Source organism: Ammodytes marinus (assembly GCF_949987685.1).
Source record: "Ammodytes marinus genome assembly, chromosome: 23".
In the NCBI taxonomy this organism is placed as follows: Eukaryota; Metazoa; Chordata; class Actinopteri; order Uranoscopiformes; family Ammodytidae; genus Ammodytes; species Ammodytes marinus.
Genome location: NC_137227.1, coordinates 17,852,628 through 17,873,991, shown reverse-complemented (window position 1 = coordinate 17,873,991; position 21,364 = coordinate 17,852,628). Strand labels below are relative to the sequence as shown.

At 39.8% G+C, this 21,364-nt stretch overlaps 1 protein-coding gene across 1 annotated transcript; it reads left to right on the top strand.

The window, feature by feature from the left end:
- The first annotated feature begins 2,800 nt into the window (after positions 1-2,800).
- Positions 2,801-19,955, top strand: ccnb3 (cyclin B3). Its single transcript, XM_080052049.1, has 13 exons — positions 2,801-2,930; positions 3,198-3,314; positions 3,887-3,970; positions 5,708-5,755; positions 6,701-6,816; positions 7,339-7,519; positions 8,614-8,712; positions 9,062-9,154; positions 10,190-10,327; positions 12,186-12,341; positions 13,041-13,190; positions 18,275-18,405; positions 19,305-19,955. Exons 2-13 carry the CDS (start codon positions 3,231-3,233, stop codon positions 19,498-19,500), a joined length of 1,476 nt encoding a protein of 491 aa, XP_079908175.1. The 5' UTR covers positions 2,801-2,930; positions 3,198-3,230; the 3' UTR covers positions 19,501-19,955.
- The last annotated feature ends 1,409 nt before the right edge of the window (positions 19,956-21,364 follow it).

Below are 21,364 nucleotides of genomic sequence, written 5' to 3'. Positions count from 1 at the left end.
TTATAATATCCATAAGTACATTTAATTTAGTGCATGATAGCTGAAAAAAAGTTTTGAATTATAATTTTTTCCCTTAGAAAGGGTCTCATATATGTCCATATTTCTGCATATTTTGGACCAAGGCCTAGTGCCGCCATCTTGAAAGTGTCATAGTTGGAATGTCATCAGGTGCATTGTTTAAAATTTAGAATTGTTCTTGTCCTTGAAGGCCACTGTAGCTTCTGTTATTATTCGAAAGGGTTGGGGTTACCCAGGGAGCGTTGCATTCTAGAACTTTGTAGAACTTTCTTGATGATCTCATATTACACACTGCACCTTTAAACAGACGCCATGTTGCAATGCGTGACCTGCAGGGCTTGTGGCTGCGTTTAGAGTATCTTGTTAACCTTCAGAGAATGCAGGGTGGAGTGGTTAAATCGACCGGGGCCCAGGGATTTTAATAAGTAGGACCACATTGTGTCCGAAGAGTAAAAGTGCATTTAAAGGGTGTCTATACAGAGATGACATAGCTCTATAGGCCTGTACTGTATATAATATATATATATATATATATATATATATATATATATATATATATATATATATATATATATATATATATATATATATATAATTGTGCTCTTCAGGTCAGGAGAAGACTGAGATACACTTTATACGGCCTTAGGTCCTGTTACTCAGACGTAAAAGCTGCCAACTTCGCCTTGCTGTCCATTTTGAATGTGCCCCGTATGTGCGCGAAACGTGATTTTATGACCGTGTGTGTGTGTGTGTGTGAGACTGTGTGTGTGTGTGTGAGTGAGACTGTGTGAGTGAGACTGTGTGTGTGTGTGTGTGAGTGAGACTGTGTGTGTGTGTGTGTGTGAGTGAGAGAGGGACTGTGTGTGTGTGTGTGTGTGTGTGTGTGTGTGAGTGAGACTGTGTGTGTGTGTGTGTGTGTGAGTGAGACTGTGTGTGTGTGTGTGTTATCCAAACGGTTACTAAGGTAACGGTGTGTTGTGTGGGTTCCCAGTCGGCTGTTCTTCTGCGCTACAGTTCAGGAAATACTTATCGATGTGTCAGTAACCTCATAGCTCAACTCACGATCATTTAAATACGCTTTTTTTAACACTCATTCCACTGTTGTGTGAGAGCCCAAAATGAAATCATGACACACTGCCGCCAATCCCTGCTGCATTAGGCCAATACACAATGAAGAAATGAGTAAACTTGACTCACTAGCCAAATTTGTTGTTCTCACACAGTTATCTCTCTCTCTCTCACACACACACAACACACACACACACACACACACGCACACACACACACACACACACACACACACACACACACACACACACACACACACACACACACACACACACACACAGGGCTTATTAAAATCCGAAGCCATGGGGACTATTTTTCATTCTTTGAGTTATTGAGTATGAACACACGCTCACAAGCTCTGTTGGTGCTTTCAACTGCACATTTGTCATGCTTGATCAATAGCACATGATAGATTCTAGCTGTACAACGTTACAATTCCTGTTCAACCTTCAATTTCAAAGACCATGATATAGTAATGATTAACATCGGGGTCAGTTATTTTATGAATTATTTTGATGTTTGTCCATTTTGATTGATTGCATGAATAGCCATGTTCTGTTTCCAACAGTCACTGAAATAGGCTAGATAACAGGCTACAACATGTATCAAACGGTGAACTTGTGCTTACATGTGTAGCCTATGTGTAACATGTAGGCTATGTGTCTGTAGGCTACACATGTGAATGCATATCATGTTAAATATTTATTTATTTTTATTTATTTAACTTTTATTTATCCTCGAGAGACCAATTGAGGGGTGACCCTCATTTACAATTGCATCGAGTTCAAACCAATTCCAAGGAAAAACAACAATACATAAACAATATTCAATGCAAATACATCAAATACACAACAACAGGTGAAGAGAAAAACAATTGAAACATCTACACAGTGGTGAAGAGTGGCAGCAATTAAAATGAAATGGGTGAAAGTACAATATAGTCTAATTAAAACAGTTACAGGTAGAGTTTGGCAGATTTAAGATAGTTTGTTTAAATTGGTTAAAGGATATGAAGTTATTTAGATAGACTGTACACAAAGGTGTGTGTTTATGTATGTGTACTGTGTCCGTAGGCTATAGGCTACTTGTGTGCAAATGTTTAAAATGTCTGTTACTGTCATGGACATATAAAGAAAGGTTACTGTTCCCTTCACAGCACAAGTTAGACAAAGTATGGCTACTGTTCGACCCGTCCATGCGCACTAATGTAATCTACGTCACGTGTAGGCTACATACTGTATTTCCATAATATTTGCCATCTGTCAGTCGGTCTGTCTGCAAGTTATCACCAAGTTAAATCTCGGGAGAAACATCAATACAATCCCAACGCTGTTCTGCTATTGGTTGGGTTGCTATAGGGTGTTTGAAAATGTACATGCTCCCTGAAGGGTTCGTTGCATTCACGCCCGAGGAAACTAGGTGGGCGGAGGTTAACTTATAAACTCATCTGAAAAACTAAATTAACTTTGCTTGACAAAATAAACCACTTACTATGATAAATAACATTACAAATATAAAACATTTCCAAATATAATCTGTTGTTTTTAACTTTTTTTTAATCAATGTCTATCGCATTTCGATGCACCAGGCGGAGCCGTTACAGTGAAACCAACGACCCCCTTAGCAACGGCATCCTTAGCGACTCCCTGATTGGTCCGCCCGGCTCAAATTCCGTCCAATGGGAACGAGGCGCAGCAGATTTGTATTCGCAGCTAAATCACTTATGTCTGCGCTCTTGTCAAAGGAACAACACAGCAAAACTGGACTATTTTAAAGACTTTTACCAGCTCGAGCCGGTGGTTTATCGTTCCTAAAATAATAACGAGCTGGAACTGTGAAACAAGGTAGGCGAAAACAATAACCACGTGTGTGTTTTTAATACAGAACCGCTTCATGTGCGTCGAAAACAGAAATATACATAGCTTGAAGTTGTGTTTGGATACTAGCTTGTAGCTTGTAGGCTAATATCTTGGTATCTGAAGCTAAATGAATATTTCTATTTAACAGTGAACGTCACAGCAATACAGCGCCCCAGTTTGTATTTAAAACCGACCCGCCATTGTTGAATTATTTCTCCTTTAAATTTTAAATATATATATATTTTTTTGCAGAGTTTGTTGTCGGAAGGATTATAGGAACCAGTCATGCCATTACCGAGGGTGAGGAAACCCACTGTCGCAGCCGGGAGCAAGTTGCCCAAGCTGACGACATCAAAAAGCCAGAAACAGGTAAAAAAAAATGAATACATGCACTCCACTCACTCATGCACGTGGACATACTGTCAACATTGCCGCAGGTGTTGCAAGGCAGCAACGTGTGGATTTTGTTTAAATGCCTTTTTTTTCATTTTATTTACTTAAAATAAAATAAAAAGAAGCCACAATATCTTCATACAAACAAGTTCCACCAATATATTACACATATAGCATCAAGCACAATGCAGTTCTAGATTGTAAAACACTTTATTACAATTCCGAAAATGAGAGGGAAGAAGATGTGCACACTTGCTTAAAACGTATATTATTTTTTGCAATGTGACTATGCATATACATTGCATTTACAGACGTGTGTGTGTGTGTGTGTGTGTGTGTGTGTGTGTGTGTGTGTGTGTGTGTGTGTGTGTGTGTGTGTGTGTGTGTGTGTGTGTGTGTGTGTGTGTGTGTGTGTGTGTGTGTGTGTGTGTGTGTGTGTGTGTGTGTGTGTGTGTGTGTGTGTGTGTGTGTGTGTGTGTGTGTGTGTGTGTGTGTGTGTGTGTGTGTGTGTGTGTGTGTGTGTGTGTGTGTGTGTGTGTGTGTTGCAGGAGGAAGGGTCCCAGGTAAAGCGGTCCTCCTCCCCTCCCCATGGCGCCCCCAAGAAGAGGACTGCTTTCATCGACATCACTAATGTAAGTCCATTGTCTTGCGTTGTCGAAATCATTCAGATGACTGTTCAGTATTTTAGAAGTGGGGTTTGTTTGGGGTACTTGGGCATTAGTTAGTGTGTTACCTAATGGGGATGGTGATCAGTGCAGTCACTTAAAGGAGTGTGAGGGAGGCATCACTGTAGCAGAAGTCAGCCTTGTAACTGTTGCAGAGGGGGCCGGAAGAAAATCGTGTTTTCCTCATAGGTTTTCCTCCATATAAATGCTAAATTAAAACCTAAATATCTGTTAGAGTGTTTGGTAAACTGAGATGTTGTCTACAGCTTTAGTTTGCCGCCAGAAAGTCGTTTTTATTTTAGTTTTCTTGTGTCTCTTGAAATGGTATGATAGATTAACATATAATATGATTTATTTTTAATATGAGTGTAGGTGTAGAGGTCTGTGTTAAAAATAGGTAGTTCTAAACAAACTTTTTATCTACTCGTGATTAGTATCATGTCACCATGTTCTGACTTTATGGTAATCATTACTCCTGAAAATCATCTCATCGGGGCGCTCCGGTGGCGTAGTGGATAGAGCGCGTACCATATTGGCTCCGGCCTTCGTTGCAGTGGTCGCAGGTTCAAATCTGTCTCCCCATTTCAACTCTGTACTATCTAATAAAGCTTGAAAATGCCAAAAAAAAATCTTTAAAAAAAAAATCATTTGATATCGATCTGGACGCAATATCCCATTAACACTGAGTTTCCTCTGATTGCATCATAAACCTGTCATGTATGCACAGACCGGTTGCACATTAAATCCACTCGAGCTACACAGTTGAGGAAAAAATGCTGCAATATGACGGCGTACAGTTTGCTTGACATATACAGTGTCCAATGTGTATAATCTAGTTTTTACCCACCTGTCTATCCCACTATCTACCTTTTCACATGGGCCTGCGATGAACAGAAAGGTTGTCTCGACTCCCGAAGAAAAAAATCTCAACTTCTAGATCTTAATGGCCGTTTGTCCTGGCCGTCGTCATTGTTTAAACATGATTTTCTTTTGAGTGTTTTAAGAGCAATTTCACCAGCAAATATTTTGCATATTTCAGAACTGGTTCCAAGCCCAAAAACACACACTCAGCAGCAGCAGGATATACCGTGTGAAAGTACTTCAAAAATGTGACATTTAAGCTCCAACCGCATGCTGCATAGCTCGTTAACTGTCACGTTCCCTGTAAAATAAATGCTCTAAATATGCTCAACTCATAAACCTTCATTTGAGCTGTTAATCAGAATTCTCTCTATCGGCCAAGTATGTGAACACAAGCAAGGAATTCGATTATTATTTTTTCTATATATATATTTATATATATTTTTTCTTTCTTTCTTAAAGCTGTTAAAGTCCCAATAGAGAAATGGCTAAAATTAGAGCAACAATCCTATACACAAAGATAATATTTATGTACGTATATTTACAAGTAAAAGGTGCTCCGAGGAACTTTCAGTTTGTGTTAATTCTTGCTCCCCCCTTTGGACAAAAGCGGTAGTGTTTTTACTATGCCAGCTGTGTCCAAAGGGGAGCGTATACCCATGACAAAGGCATTAAGAAAAACTATATAAAAATAGCATTCTTTGCACTGATGGTCTCGTTTGCTGTTACATGCCATTTATGATCATCAGAGGAAAAATTAGACTGTTTCAGAAATATTTTAAAAGTTCTTCGTAGCGCCTTTTTATAATGGAAAAACTGTCTATATGTTACTTTTGACGACAGGCTTTCAGTCAGTGTCTGTCTGAGTTTCGTCCGCACAGCGACAGCACAGTAAGTTGGACACTGAAACGGTTTCCAAATGCTTTTGGTGGTGGTCGCACGGTGTCCAAAACCACAGTTGGAATTGTACTTAACCTGGTTGGAATGAGCTTGATTGTGATGATTTTAAATGGTAAATGGACTCCACTTATATATCGCTTTTCCCTGGTTTTTCACAGACTCAAAGCGCTTTACATTGTTTTGTACACATTCACCCATTCACACTCGCATTCATACACCTTTAGCAGCAGCTACCACGCAGGGTGCAAGCTATCGGGAGCAATTCGGGGTTCAATGTCTTGCCCAAGGACACTTAGACAAGTGGCGGGTAGGCAGGGGATCGAACCTCTGACCCTGCACTCCAGAGGCGACCTCCCTGCCCACTTCGCCACTGCTGCCCGATTTTAAGATGCCAATTGAAAGACTCAGAAAGACTAATATAGCATTTGTTTGTAGTTTCTGAAAGTGCGTCCCTACTCCTACTGCCGTACACTCGGGACTGTCAGCAAGGCACAATCAAAGCCCAACCGTTGTTACTATTTATCAAGTTTCACAGCAAACAGATTGGGTACATAAAAGATGATTTGAATGATTTTTGTCAAGTTAAAACAGTTTTCCAGAAGTAGATATTTAAAGAAAATGTTTGACACAAATGGCGCATAAGCTGAAATGTTGTGAGTGAGTGAGTGACACGCTCCCAAAGGTGTTGGTTTGAATGTGTAGCTGCCTGGGCGCACGCTGGTGTTAATGTGTGTTCTTTGCTGCTTCACCGCGGTGTGAAACCAGCGCTGTGTTTGTCTGGCACTGATGAGTTACAGTACCATCACTTGTTAGAGTTATTTAAGAGGAATACAAATAAGATTTAGTGAGTCATTTTCAAATGTAGCCCATGGGTTAAAACAAAAACAAACAAAAAAAGTGCTAAAATGGTAATTTAATTTTGTCTGTTGTCCTCAGGCTCACCGGGTTCAGATCAGCCTCCCGGGGCGGAAGAAAGGAACCGCCGCCAAGAAGCAGGTGAAGAAAACAAGCGCCCCCTCGGTGTCCACCAAGAATGAAGCCAACCTGACAAAGTAAAGTTTAGCATCATTTACTCTCCGGGGGTGGAGGCAGTGATTCTGGAGAACACTTTTTGTCAAAATCAGTGAATATCTCGACAAGATCTGCTACCTGCCTGTACTGTATGCGATGTAAAAAAAAATATATATATATATAATCTGATGGAAATACACAGCCTATGCTCTGAAAACTGGCACGGGTTGGTCCCTGTTTGTTTACATACCAGTTTACAGAGCCTAGGCTGTGTTAACAATTGTTTTTTTGTTTTTTTTACTGCACACACAGTACAGACAAGTGGCTGATGCTGATCGTGAGGAGATATTCACTGATTTTGATCTAAAGTGATTTTTTTTATTTTATTTACTTTTTGCATGCACAATGCACAGCTCATTTGCAGCACCAGAGTTGGCTATACGCTCATTTTCATCTGTTCATTTTGACAACAAGCGTTCTTCGGAATCGCTCGCTCCACTTCACCTTTTTGATTAATTAAAACAAACTAAACTTTTCACTAATCGATTTAAACAAACTGTCAGGTCTTCGTCCGTGAGTTCGGAGGGAACGGCCGCTGATGGAGAGAATACCAGTGTAAAGGAGGAAGAGTTAGAGGTGAAGAAAGAGGAGGAGGAGGAAGTAGCAGTGACAGTAGACGAGCTGAACGCTGCTGCCCTGACCCTCGCCGACCGGAAGGTTCCAGCACACCTCCTCAAACAACAGGTCAGGAAACCAGGGCTGGGTTCCAAATCGCTTCCTTTTTTTTTTTTTCTATTCTACATACTACAGCTGACTATAAAACTAATCTAGTAAGGATGCAGTAAACATAGAATTGGGATGCACTTTTACTTATTTATTTCCTCATTACATCGCGCCTTGATCTTGTCAGTTCCGTCGTGCACTGGATTGTGGGTCAGAATCGCCCAAATAGAATGCTGATTTTAACCCTCAAAATCTCGGCCTGATGTAGTCGACATCCGGGTATTTTTTAAGCATACTTAATCTGACCATAATAATTGTTAATCTTTTTTTCTACCATACTAAATAGTAGATGGTATGGGGATTGGAACGCAGGGCACGATAATATACATAGCCTTTATTGTTATTGTACTGTCACTTATACAAGGATATTCGTAGTGCCAACTCAAGGTATATTAAAACAAGAAACCAGGGGCGCCCTTAGCTCAGTTGGTAGGGCGTCCCCCCCCATGGGCCTCGGCCAGCAGCAGACCCGGGTTCGATTCCAGCCTGCGGTCGTTCTCTGCATGTCACTCCCCTCTCTGCCCCATTTCAACTCTGTCTCTACACTGTCAATAAAGCATAAAAATGCCAAAAAAAAAAATATTAAAAAAAGGTGTTAAAGGGGCACTGTGTAACATTTAAAGTAATGTATTAGCTAAAATCAATATCCTCATTCATAAATATGTCCTCATTGGTGTAAAATCACTTCTGCCAATAATCTGAATTATCCTCCTGAGCCGAGAATTACAAATATTAATGTTACATTTTGTCCATTGAGCGGGCAAGTCGTATGGAGGAATCCATGTTTTTGGAATGGCATCAGGTGCATTGTTTAGAATTTAGAATTGTTCTTGTCCTTGAAGGCCACTGTAGCTTCTGTTATTATTCGAAAGGGTCGGGGTTACCCAGGGAGCGTTGCATTCTAGAACTTTGTAGAACTTTCTTGATGATGTCACATTACACAGTGCCCCTTTTAAAAAAAAAAAAAACACATTGGACAAAAACACTGGACCATTTCCCCCACAGAAGCATTAAATGTTCTCCTCCTTTTACTCACATTCCCTCCATCTCTTCAGATCCCCGCCGAGTTTGACATCGACTCTGAAAGCACCGAAGACTGCTACCTGTGTCCGGAGTACGCCAAGGACATCTTTGACTACCTCAAACAGAGAGAGGTCGGCCATTTTATAATATATAACACATTCCTTGACTAAACATGATTAATAAACATAGTCCACACTTTCCCTTAAAGGCCTACTTCACCGGTTGGCATGGTGACATCACAGTAAGAGAAATGTAGGGTTAGACAGTCAGACCATAAAACACTCTTTCTGCCTTTTCTCAGGCTAGGATGACCCAATTTCAATTTGTTTTGCACATTTATACTACATAGGATCTCAGAATTCAATACACCTTCACATTCCCACCGGTGAAGTAGGCCTTTAATATAATTTTTCAAAGGACAGGTTTTTTTAGAGACAAAATCCTAATGTTGTTGTTTTTTTTTGTACTTTTATTTTGAAGGAGAAGTTTGTCCTGGTTAACTACATGCCCACACAGCCCAGTCTCAACCCAGAGATGAGAGCCATCCTCATAGACTGGCTGGTTGAAGTTCAGGTGAGTGTGTGTGTGTGTGTGTGTTTTATTTTTTTACGTTTTTATTTTGGCATTTTAGACAGTACAGAGTTGAAATGGGGAGACAGAGAGAGAGAGAGAGAGAGGGGGGATGACCTGCAGTGAAGGTCCACTGGTCGGATTTGATCCCGCGACCACTGCAACGAAGGCTGGAGCCAATATGGTACGCGCTCTATCCACTACGCCACCGGAGCGCCCGTGAAGTGTTTGTCGACCAGCAGCCACAGTTTGTTCTGTTAAATGTTGTTAAAAGAAGTGAAGGGTGGCGAGTGGATGAGGTAATCAAGTCTGTAGATTGGAAGTGTGATCGTTGCTGATTAAAACTCCAGGGGGAGGATTCCAATAAATGGAGTTTTGTGGAAACACGTAATTATAAACAGCAAGGGGGATTCTCAGCTGGAAACTGAATCACATTAAAGCCAAGTTTGATTACTTATCTAGTTCTACTTAAGTGTGTGTGTGTGTGTGTGTGTGTGAGAGAGAGAGAGATGGAAAACAATTTTACTGTCACTCACTATACAATGAGATTTTAGATAAGCTTTTCAAAGTAGCCACGAATAACTTTTCATATATTTTCGAAAATAGTTTTTCTTAATGCCTTTGTCATGGCTACGCTCCCCCAGGAACAACAGCTGATGTTGTTAAAAACACTGTGGTCCAAAACATGCTGGCAATACACTATCAGTAGGCCTAATATAGTTACAATTGGGAAAATGTGAATAGATGCATTCAAGGTCCATTTAATGTGCCCCTTTTTTTTTGAGTTAGGGGCGCCAGTGCGACTAGTAAAACAAGTTTGTCTGGTGCCCCGGTATTGATTTGTGAAAGGGTGTACTTGCATTATTATGCCAGTATCATTATATGAGTTGAAAATGGTCTCAAAACGGCCATATTATCGCTTATCGCAATGATTTGAGGCAATTAATCGCTCAGCAAAATGTGTTATCGTGACGGGCCTAAACTGATGTTGTATTTGAAACTGTGCTAAAGAAATTAATTTGCCTTTGACTTGGACAGGAGAACTTTGAGCTGTACCATGAGACGCTGTACCTGGCGGTGTCTCTGGTGGATCACTACCTGGCCGTCACGCCCGTCCACCGCGAGCTGCTGCAGCTGGTCGGGTCCACCGCCATGCTCATCGCATCCAAGTTTGAGGTCAGAATCAAGCCCCAACCTTGGCGCTTTTTACCAGCATCCAATACGGAAGTGACAAGGGTTTCTCCATTAAGTACTAAGCAATGTTTTGATAGGGGATCAAATACTTATTTCACTCAATGAAATGCAAAATAATTTCTATCTTTTTTTCATGTGATTTTTCTGGATTTTCTTTTTGATATTCTGTCTATCACTGTTAAAATAAACCTAGCTTTAAAATGATAGACCGTTCATTTCATTGTAAGTGGGCAAACTTACAAAATCAGTGAGGGATCAAATACTTATTTCCTCCACTGTATATATATAAACACGTATATAAATCTAACCCTAGTGTGTGTACCTCAAGCCCCAACCTCAGCGATTTTTACCAGCATCCAATAAGGAAGTGACCAAAATTGTAGTACCTTCCGGTGGCCACAGGGGAGGTGGTACCAAGACTGAGCAATTTTTCTTTGACTCACTTGTTAAGACAGGCCGTTTTCAAAGTCTATTAAACCTATTTACAGCCTGGTCCACAAAACCATTCTAGTCTGTATGTTCAGGTCATATCTCCATGACAACACTAAGGGGGGTGAATTTTTTTCCAGCGGGCTAGTTTTTATTCTTTTTGGAGGTTAAAATGTATTGGCGCGATCTCTTGAGTGACAGCTATCCGTACACCGGGAGATGCTGCAGCTGGTCGGATCCACCGCCATGCTCATCAAGTTTGAGGTCAGAAACACTTTCATGCTATTGGACAGAAATGGTCTAAAATGGATGTTTGTGTTTTTATTCAAACATTTTAGAAACAATTGTAATACAACAAATATATTTTTAATGTGCTGTAAGTAACAACTGCCAGAACTTCATAATATCATCTATTAGTTAAGAGTTTTACCCTTTTCAGCTGCAGTTTATCACCTTAAAGGTGCAGTGTGTAAAATGACATCATCAAGAATGTTCTAGAATGCAACGCTTCCTGGGTAACCCCACCCCTTTTGAATAATAACAGAAGATACAGTGGCCTTCAAGGACAAGAATAATTCTAAATTCTAAACAATGCACCTGATGACATTCCAAAAACATGGATTCCTCCATAAGACTTGCCTGCTCAATGTACAAAATGTAATATTAATATTTGTAATTCTCTGCTCAGGTGGATAATTCAGATTATTGTCAGAGGTGATTTTACACCAATGAGGACATATTTATGAATGAGGATATTGATTTAAGTTAATAAATTACTTAAAATGTTACACAGTGTCCCTTTAAGGCCAGGGACGTTTTGTTCAAATGATTCTACCAGTTAGTAGTAGAGTGGATTTTCAGGCTCAGTTCTTTAGTTGACCGTGACGTGAGTGAAATATCAGTTTGCCCTTTGAAGGTTAACACAGAATCCCTCATAAAGCCTTCTCTTATCGGGGGATTTAGCTTTGGGGTTTCAGCACGAGCACTGGGATTTATTCTGAAGATGATGATGATGATGATGAGCCGGTGATTCTCGCCAGAAGTAGCTGTTGAAAGTTTTTAAAAAAATAATCAAATTTTTTTTTTTTTTTACTTTATAGAAACTGTAGTTTTTTTTTCTGACCCTGACACTGCTTCTTCTTTTTTTTCTTTTTCTTTTTATATATTTTTTTTTGGCATTTTTATGCTTTATTGATAGTGTAGAGACAGAGTTGAAATGGGGCAGAGAGGGGAGTGACATGCAGAGGACGACCGCGGGCTGGAATCGAACCCGGGTCCGCTGCTGGCCGAGGCCCATGGGGGGGACGCCCTACCAACTGAGCTAAGGGCGCCCCCTCTGACGCTGCTTCTTGTTATATTTTATAATTTATTTATTAATATTATTTATTTATTTATTTTGCCCCTTTTTTAGGAGCGCAGTCCGCCGTGCGTAGACGACTTCCTGTATATCTGCGATGATGCGTACAAGAGGGAGGAGCTTATAGACACAGAGGCGACCATCCTGCAGACACTCCGCTTCGACATCAACATCCCCATCCCATACCGCTTCCTCAGACGCTATGCCAAGGTGTGTGTGTGTGTGTGACTGTGTGTTTGCGTGTGTGTGTGTGTGAGATTTCATTGAATGGGTGTGGAGAGCCGTTTGGTTGTTTAGGCTGATAAATGGCATTTTAAGACAGCGGCCTATACATGAGCCCACGTGGCCGATTTTATAAAAAAAAACACTGCCGGCAACCTCGTCAGTGTGGCTGCTGGTATTTTCTTCTATTTTAATATTAACAGACGGCTAAACAGAAATCCCAGAGTCCCTTATGGCAGTATTTAAAGCTGGGGTGGAGAATTTGGGGAGAAAATAGCAGTTGGGATAGAGATTTAAACAGTTGACAGTCCCAACAGCCAATAAGAACAGAGAATCGGATTTTTTTTATTTATTTTTTTATATATAGAATCGGAGCCTCGCTCTGATTGGTCAAAGTGTACCATTCATGTTAATTTTGACCAATCAGAAATCACACACCCCAGCTTTAACTAGAGTCAAGGGAAGGGAACAGGGAAGGCCAAATGCAATAGACAATGTTTACACTTTTTTATTTTCAAATATTTTTCTCTCTACATTTATTCAATACATATATCGGCTCTATAAATATCGGCCCACTAGGGGAAAAAAAAAACATTTCGGTTTGACCAATAGTAGTAGAATACTGTGTGTGTGTGTGTGTTGTCCCATTACTGCCCTCTGACAGTCTTTCCCCTGCGCTCCCTGCAGTGTGTGAGTGCGGGGATGGACACTCTGACCCTGGCGCGGTTCTACTGTGAGCTCAGTCTGATGGACATGGCTCTGGTGTGTGAGCGCGGCTCTCTGCTGGCCTCCGCCTGTCTGCTGCTGGCTCTGGTCACCAAAGACCTGGGGGGATGGGTGAGTCCAACAGCATCATCTTCACACTGTTTTTTTTTTTTTTTATTTAATTAATTACATTTTTATTTAACCTTTTATTTATACAGGTAAATCCCATTGAGACCATTGAAAAAGTTGAGAACTGTTTATCTTTTTGTCGCGGCGGTTGAAAAATCATAATCGCGCTCCTCCGCCCGTCACTTCACACGGGGAGCTACCGTCTGAAACGGCCTTTAAGCTGGAGCCACTTTTGGATCTAGTGCTAATGTGTTCTGTTAGCCTTTTAGTCTTTAATCATTTTCCTCTGCAACACAGCTGGGAAGTGTGTTTTTTTTTTTGTTGTATCAAAGAAGATTATAATGGCGGCTTCTCTCCACTGTTCTCTGCATGAAGATCTAGCCTGCAGCTCGGTCTAGTAGACAGTCCTTCTTTTCAATTTAAATATCAACAGTTGGCCCGTGTGTATATCGGTTATCATTGCAGCAGTAGTGCAAAGGATCATAGCTAATGACATGTTCTTCTTGCCCGCACTCCAAAATCAGATCATGATAGTCGTTCTGCAATTTTTAGAAATTAAATTGGAATAAAAATGTGGGTATAATATATATATATATATATATATATATATATATATATATATATATATATATATATATATATATATATATATATATATACATATACATATATACTAGAGGTGGGCATAGATTAAAATGTCTCATTTGAATTCATTCATAATATGTGTGTGCTCCCTAAATAATGACTCAAAGTAAGTCTTTGAGAACGTGTTTCTCAAGCCAGGTGGCGCATCAGACCAGGGGCTCATCTGCTTGAGGAAGCTGTTCTACTATGATAATTGGTGATGAAAATAAATAATGTTCAACAAGATGTTACTTAGTAACGCGTTACCGGCATCGGACCTCTTTTTTCAGTAACGAGTAATCTAACGCGTTACTATCTCCAAACCAGTAATCAGATTAAAGTTACTCATCAAAGTCACTGTGCGTTACTTTTTCTGTAATTTTCCTTAGTGAAACATTTTACATAACTGCACAAATGACTGCGATTGCGATTTTATGTAAATAAATGTGCACGCATGTGTCTCTAAACGCTCCAACTGCTCCAACCGCTCCTCTCGTCTTTTTGGTAGCACCCCTCTCTGACATGCAGCGTGTGTGTGTGCGCCTGTGTCTGTGTCTGTGTGTGTGTGTGTGTGTGTGTGTGTGTGTGTGTGTGTGCAGCAGCATTACGGCCGAACTGTGGCGCAAAACAAAGTTTTCCCCCCGATGAAATATAGCGTCTGCTAAGGGGATATTTAGGATTCGGGTACGGTGACGTTGAAGAGATAGAAGTGTTTAAAACTTGGAAACTTATAGTCACGTGGCGACCGGTGGCCACACACACCCACCCTGCGTTCCAATACCCGATTGTGTCGTGGGCAAGTGATGGAGAGAGAGAGCGGCGGGTGTGTGAGAGAATAAAGGCTCCTCAAGTGTCAACAACGGCCCCCGGCTATTATTATCTCCCCTGAGCCGAACAGGAGGTGGAATAAGAGATTAACGGCGATATTTTTTTTATCGCCGATAAGAGTCTTGCGTTAACGCAGCACGTTAACGCCGATAACGGCCCACCACTAATATATACACAGTCAAGTGCGAAAGTTTGTGAACCCCTTGAACATTTTGGAATTTTATTTATTTTTACCATTAATAATTCATTTTTATCAATGCCAGTATTTTTTATATGAAATAACACATGTTTGTTTATCAATTCAACATTTTTCTTTTCCAGAAATCAATTGTTAAAACAGATAAAACAAATTATTTGACGAATGTTGTATGTGCAAAAGTTTGTGAACCCTGAGCTGCATTGCTTAAATCGAGCAGGTTGACACAATCAGGTGGGCCAAATTGGTTGATGAAATAGACCAATGTAATGAGAGATCTTTAGGAAAGAAATTGGGTGGCACTAGATAAAACGGAGATAAAACCAGGTCAGTTTAGGCTCACCAAAGTGAACCCATACAGGTCAGACATGCTAAAAGGGAAACAAATCTCTGAGGATCTCAGGAATAGAGTTGTGATGCTGCACATTTGTCTGGGGACAGCTATAAATTATTTAAAAAAAAGTTTGAGCTCCATCGGTCCACCGTGAGGCAAATCATCTACAAATGGAGAGCTTTAAGAGTGACTGAACATCTGCCTAGAAGTGGACTTCCTTCAAAAATATCCACAAGCGCCACAAGATAAGTGATTTTTCAGTTAAAAGCCAACCCAAACATTACATCTAGTGATTTGCAGACCTCTCGTGCAGCATCTGGGACAGATGTGCATGGTTCCACAATAAGAAGAAAACTCAGTCAACATGGCTTTCATGGGATGGTTGCTGAAGAAGCCTCTGCTCTCAAAAAAGAACAAAACTGCTTGTCACAACTTTGCCAGAGAGCACCTGGAGATACCTGAAGTCTTATTCTGTGGACAGATTAGTCCAAAATTGAACTGTTTGGTCATAACCAAAACCGCCATGTTTGGGCAAAAACGCAATTTTGCCTACCACCTAGAGAACCTTCTCCCAAGTGAATAATGGTGGTTTCAAATTGTCTGCAAATCTCCAGATGTAATGTTTGGGTTGGCTTTTACCTGAAAAATCACTTTTCTTGTGGCGCTTGAGGATATTTTTGAAGGAAGTCCACTTCTAGGCAGATGTTAAGTCACTCTTAAAGCTCTCCATTTGTAGATGATTTGCCTCACGGTGGACCGATTGAGCTCAATTTTTTTTTTATGAATTTATAACTGTCCTCAGACAAATGTGCAACATCACAACTCTATTCCTGAGATCCTCTGAGATTTGTTTCCCTTTTAGCATGTCTGACCTGTATGGGTTCACTTTGGTGAGCCTAAACTGACCTGGTTTTATCTCTGTTTTATCTAGTGCCACCCAATTTCTTTCCTAAAGATCTCTCATTACATTGGTCTATTTCATCAACCAATTTGGCCCACCTGATTGTGTCAACGTGCTCGATTTAAGCAATGCAGCTCAGGGTTCACAAACTTTTGCACATACAACATTCGTCAAATAATTTGTTTTATCTGTTTTAACAATTGATTTCTGGAAAAGAAAAATGTTGAATTGATAAACAAACATGTGTTATTTCTAGAGGTGGGCATAGATTAATTTTTTTAATCTAGATTAATCTAGATTAATTTTGGAATTAATCTAGATTAATCTAGATTAAAATGTCTCATTTGAATTCATTCATAATATGTGTGTGCTCCTAAATAATGACTCAAAGTAAGTCTTTGAGAACGTGTTTCTCAAGCTGTGGCGCATCAGACCAGGGGCTCATCTGCTTGAGGAAGCTGTTCTACTATGATAATTGGTGATGAAAATAAATAATGTTCAACAAGATGTTACTTAGTAACGCGTTACCGGCATCGGACCTCTTTTTTCAGTAACGAGTAATCTAACGCGTTACTATCTCCAAACCAGTAATCAGATTAAAGTTACTCATCAAAGTCACTGTGCGTTACTTTTTCTGTAATTTTCCTTAGTGAAACATTTTACATAACTGCACAAATGACTGCGATTGCGATTTTATGTAAATAAATGTGCACGCATGTGTCTCTAAACGCTCCAACTGCTCCAACCGCTCCTCTCGTCTTTTTGGTAGCACCCCTCTCTGACATGCAGCATGTGTGTGTGCGCCTGTGTCTGTGTCTGTGTGTGTGTGTGTGTGTGTGTGTGTGTGTGTGTGTGCAGCAGCAGCATTACGGCCGAACTGTGGCGCAAAACAAAGTTTTCCCCCCGATGAAATATAGCGTCTGCTAAGGGGATATTTAGGATTCGGGTACGGTGACGTTGAAGAGATAGAAGTGTTTAAAACTTGGAAACTTATAGTCACGTGGCGACCGGTGGCCACACACACCCACCCTGCGTTCCAATACCCGATTGTGTCGTGGGCAAGTGATGGAGAGAGAGAGCGGCGGGTGTGTGAGAGAATAAAGGCTCCTCAAGTGTCAACAACGGCCCCCGGCTATTATTATCTCCCCTGAGCCGAACAGGAGGTGGAATAAGAGATTAACGGCGATATTTTTTTTATCGCCGATAAGAGTCTTGCGTTAACGCAGCACGTTAACGCCGATAACGGCCCACCACTAGTTATTTCATATAAAAAATACTGGCATTGATAAAAATGAATTATTAATGGTAAAAATAAATAAAATTCCAAAATGTTCAAGGGGTTCACAAACTTTCGCACTTGACTGTATATATATATATATATATATATATATATATATATATATATATATATATATATATATAAATAAATAAAAAATGTAAACTTGATTTACGAAACCCGAGCATTGATTTTGTGTAATGTGTAACATATCCGCAGCCATCTTTGATGTTTACTATCACGGCTTCGATGGCGCATGCACAGCACTGTCGTCATCCGGTTACGTCCGCCCCAGAGCACCATACATATCAGATAGAACCAATTGAAACGTAGCTCAGGATTTCTTGACATATTTAATGAGCTTCAATGGAGAGTGTCCAGACCAACAGGCGCAGCACATTTAATTTGCCAGTGCGTAGCGGCAGTTCTGGATTTCCAGGCTGTGTGTGTGTGTGTGTGTGTGTGTGTGTGTGTGTGTGTGATGGACAGAATTGGATGGAGTGATGGATTTGAGGAAAAGTAAAAGTAGGTGTGTGTGTGCGTGCGTGTGTGTGTGTGTGTGGAGAGATGAAAAGATGTCAAACGGTCTGAAGTCTCTCAAACGGAATGGAATGAGGTGTCACTGAATGTTTTGCTTTGCCTAGAAATGTCTGTGTTTCTCATAGTGAATGCTGCCAAGGAGTCTTACGATGGATAGATGGATAGATAGATAGATAGATGGATGGATGGATGGATATAGATGGATGGATGGATGGATATAGATGGATGGATGGATGGATATAGATAGATAGATGGATAGATAGATGGATGGATGGATAGATGGATAGATGGATAGATAGATAGATAGATAGATAGATAGATAGATAGATAGATAGATAGATCGATCGATCATTACCAGTTCTAACTCTGTGCCTGTTGTTCCGCTCAGTCTCCCATCCTTCAGTTCCACTCCGGGTACCACACCTCACACCTGGCTCCGGTTGCTAGGAAACTGCACGCCATGCTCCTGGCTCCCGCTGACGACAAACTCCGGTCCATCAGGTGCAAATACGCTCACAAGTAAGTGTCCCCTCTATCGGAAGAATATGTTTAAATGTATTGTAGCTGAATTAAACCGATTTTTTTCTTTATTGTATCACTGTCTTCTATTTAGTTTGATTTTCTTTTATTGTTCTGCATTGTTTTTTTTATTTATACATATAGTTTGTGTGTGTGTGTGTGCTTATGTGCGTGTGTTTTTGTACTCTAATACACCCAATATGCAGCCAGACGTGTTCTTTGTTTTAGCACTATGTGTTTTTTTTATACTTGTGTATAAGTTAAGTAAACTAAACTAAAGGTGGAGTCAGTGATTCTGGAGAAATGTTTGTTGTCAAAAATCAAGTGAATATCTTCTCAAAATACACTAACCTATCCATGCTTGTGAGCTGGTAAAAAAAATCTGGTGTTAATACACAGCCTAGGCTCTGTAAACTGGTATGCTGCAAGTAACGATGGCACCCCTTTTGTGTACATACCTGTATACTAGGCTATGTGTTGATTGACAACACAACACAGTACGGACAAGTAGCGGATCGTGAGGAGATATTCTCTCATTTTGACAAAAAAGTGATTTTTACAACAAGCGATCCTCAAAATCACCTTCAACACCCCGTCCCATTAGTTGAAATAATATAGAGGAAAGCGACTGTGGCTCAGTTGGTAGAGCGGGTCGGCCGATGATCAAAGGGTTGGAGGTTCGATCCCCGCCCTGCCACCTGTGTCATGGTTGTTGTGTCCTTGGGCAAGACACTTCACCCACCTTGCCTCGTGTGAATGGTAACGTGGGAAAGGAAAACAGGTCTCCCTTGCAAAAGAGTCTTCGGTCTCAATGGGATATACCTGTATAAATAAAGGTTTAAAAAAAAAAAAAAAAGTGATCAGAATTATAATGCATTTTGTGAACATCTGTTTTTCAGGGTGTTCTTTGAAGTCGCCTCCCTACCGGTGGTGGACAGCGACATTTTGGAGAAAGTGTTAAGTTTGAAAGAAGAAGACGCCGGCCCAGAAGTCAAAACAGAAATTAAAACAGAAGTGAAAATGGAAATTAAAACGGAAGTGAAGACCGAGCCAGTTAAAATGGAAATCAAATCCGAGTCGGTTAAAATGGAGTGAAAATAGTTCAAGGTACTTTTCCCTTCACAGTTGTATATATTATATTATATTCTGTTAATATGTTTAATATTTATCAACGTAGTCCATCCAGTCCTGTCTGTCTGTCCTTCTTTTATATGTAATATTGGAAATAAACTTTTAATTCCAATTTGTGATTTTTTGTAAAAGCGTTTTAATGTTCAATGCCATTGTGTTCTTAAGAAAGTTTGCCAGTGTATAATGTTCCAATTGTTAATGACTTTTGTTTTAGTGTTACGTATTTTTCACCGGGCATTCATTTTATAACTTTTTTATTTAAAACAAACAAGAAAAGTGGTTATTAATTAGTATCCCTAAATCCCTCTGCATGTGTATATGGAGAGATTTTAAAAAGGGGGCACTTTTTGACATTATTTTTTTACCGATAAAGTATGCACTGGCCCACGCGCTTTTACAGGTTTGCATATGATGTTGAAGTTGGCAGTTATACATGTGTGTATTTTCCTATATTGTACAGTGTTTATCATGTTTATATCGCTTTGCTAATTATTATTTTGTATAAAAAACGAATGCGTGATGCTGTCATGCCAACTCTTTAAAATAAAGTTTGTTATAGAAATTTTAAACTTTGACCTTATACATCTCATCTTTTTTTAAATTATTTATTGTTTTCAGCAGCACAGCAGAAGAGAAAAACCCAAACGGTTATTAACAAAATGTATTGCAAAAATGTTCATTCAATTTGCATTTGTTGATGTAGAACTTACCAATCAGTAAAAGCAAATTAAAGGTTCACTATTTAGGTGTGTCAGAGAAGTGAAACATTTTCTAAGGTTTATTCTCATAACTGAACAAACAAACTTTTCTTCACAGGAAAATGTGATCCCTGGAACACAGTTTGAAATTAGAAAGCTTCCTGAAAAGTTACTGTTTCACTGTTGTTGTTGTTTACAGCAGCAGGGCCCACAGTTTGGTTTACAAACATATTCTAGTCTCACGTTTGGTTCCAGGTTCCTCAAAATAATTCAGTTTTGTTTCATGTTGATAGAATTATTCAATACTAAGAATTCCATGAAGAGAAAATGTTTTGTGAACTAACTGCAGGCTCTGCAAATGTAAACAAATCCCCCTCCTCTGAAACTGCAAAGTGCATCTTTTTAATTAATAAAAAAATATGTATTCCTCTTTGTCACTGTAATCAAAGCAGGCTAATCTTTGGCAAATTTGAAAAGTTATTGATATCTTATAGCCGTTTATACTGACCTTATATCACGAGGAAGCTGTTTGATAAGAGCTCAAACTGTATATTTTTTTAACCTGACGTGGTTATCTTGTGTGTCCACTAGAGGTCAGTAAAGCACCATGTTGCACAGCCTTTTGCATTGTGCTTTATGAGCCCAGTCAAATATTCAGAACAAAAAATCCCATCAGTTCTTCTTTAGACTCATTAGGTGGTATAATAACTGTTTTTCTGTTTATTTAACAATTCTACTGTAGCCATTTTGGACTTTTTGAGTCTATAATGATATATTAGATATATTCAAATCAATTATACATCATTGTCCCCTTGAGGAAGCCTGTATCTTACGCTGCACGTACAATAAGTGCAGCCTAGTTATTCAGTGCCGGTGTGACCTTGTCTAGTTGAGCTCCAATGTTTATTCTTGACCTTTTTAAAATATTCGATAGACATCTTAACTCAAGTGCCTCTTTCCATCTGGAGTGTAACAAAGGTTGCGTTCCGAATCGCATACTTTCTACTATATAGTATGGTAGAAAAAAGATTTAGGATGTCCCGATTCTTGTGGCCAGATTTAGGATGGTTAGAAGTACCCGGATGTCCTACTTCATGCGGCCAAGATTGTTAGTGTTGAAAACTGCATCC

Coding starts and splice junctions, on each gene's coding strand:
- ccnb3 (XM_080052049.1), top strand. CDS start 3,231: ATGCCATTACCGAGGGTGAGGAAACCCACTGTCGCAGCCGGGAGCAAG. Junction 3,315..3,886: donor CATCAAAAAGCCAGAAACAG/GTAAAAAAAAAT, acceptor TGTGTGTTGCAG/GAGGAAGGGTCCCAGGTAAA. Junction 9,155..10,189: donor ACTGGCTGGTTGAAGTTCAG/GTGAGTGTGTGT, acceptor TGACTTGGACAG/GAGAACTTTGAGCTGTACCA.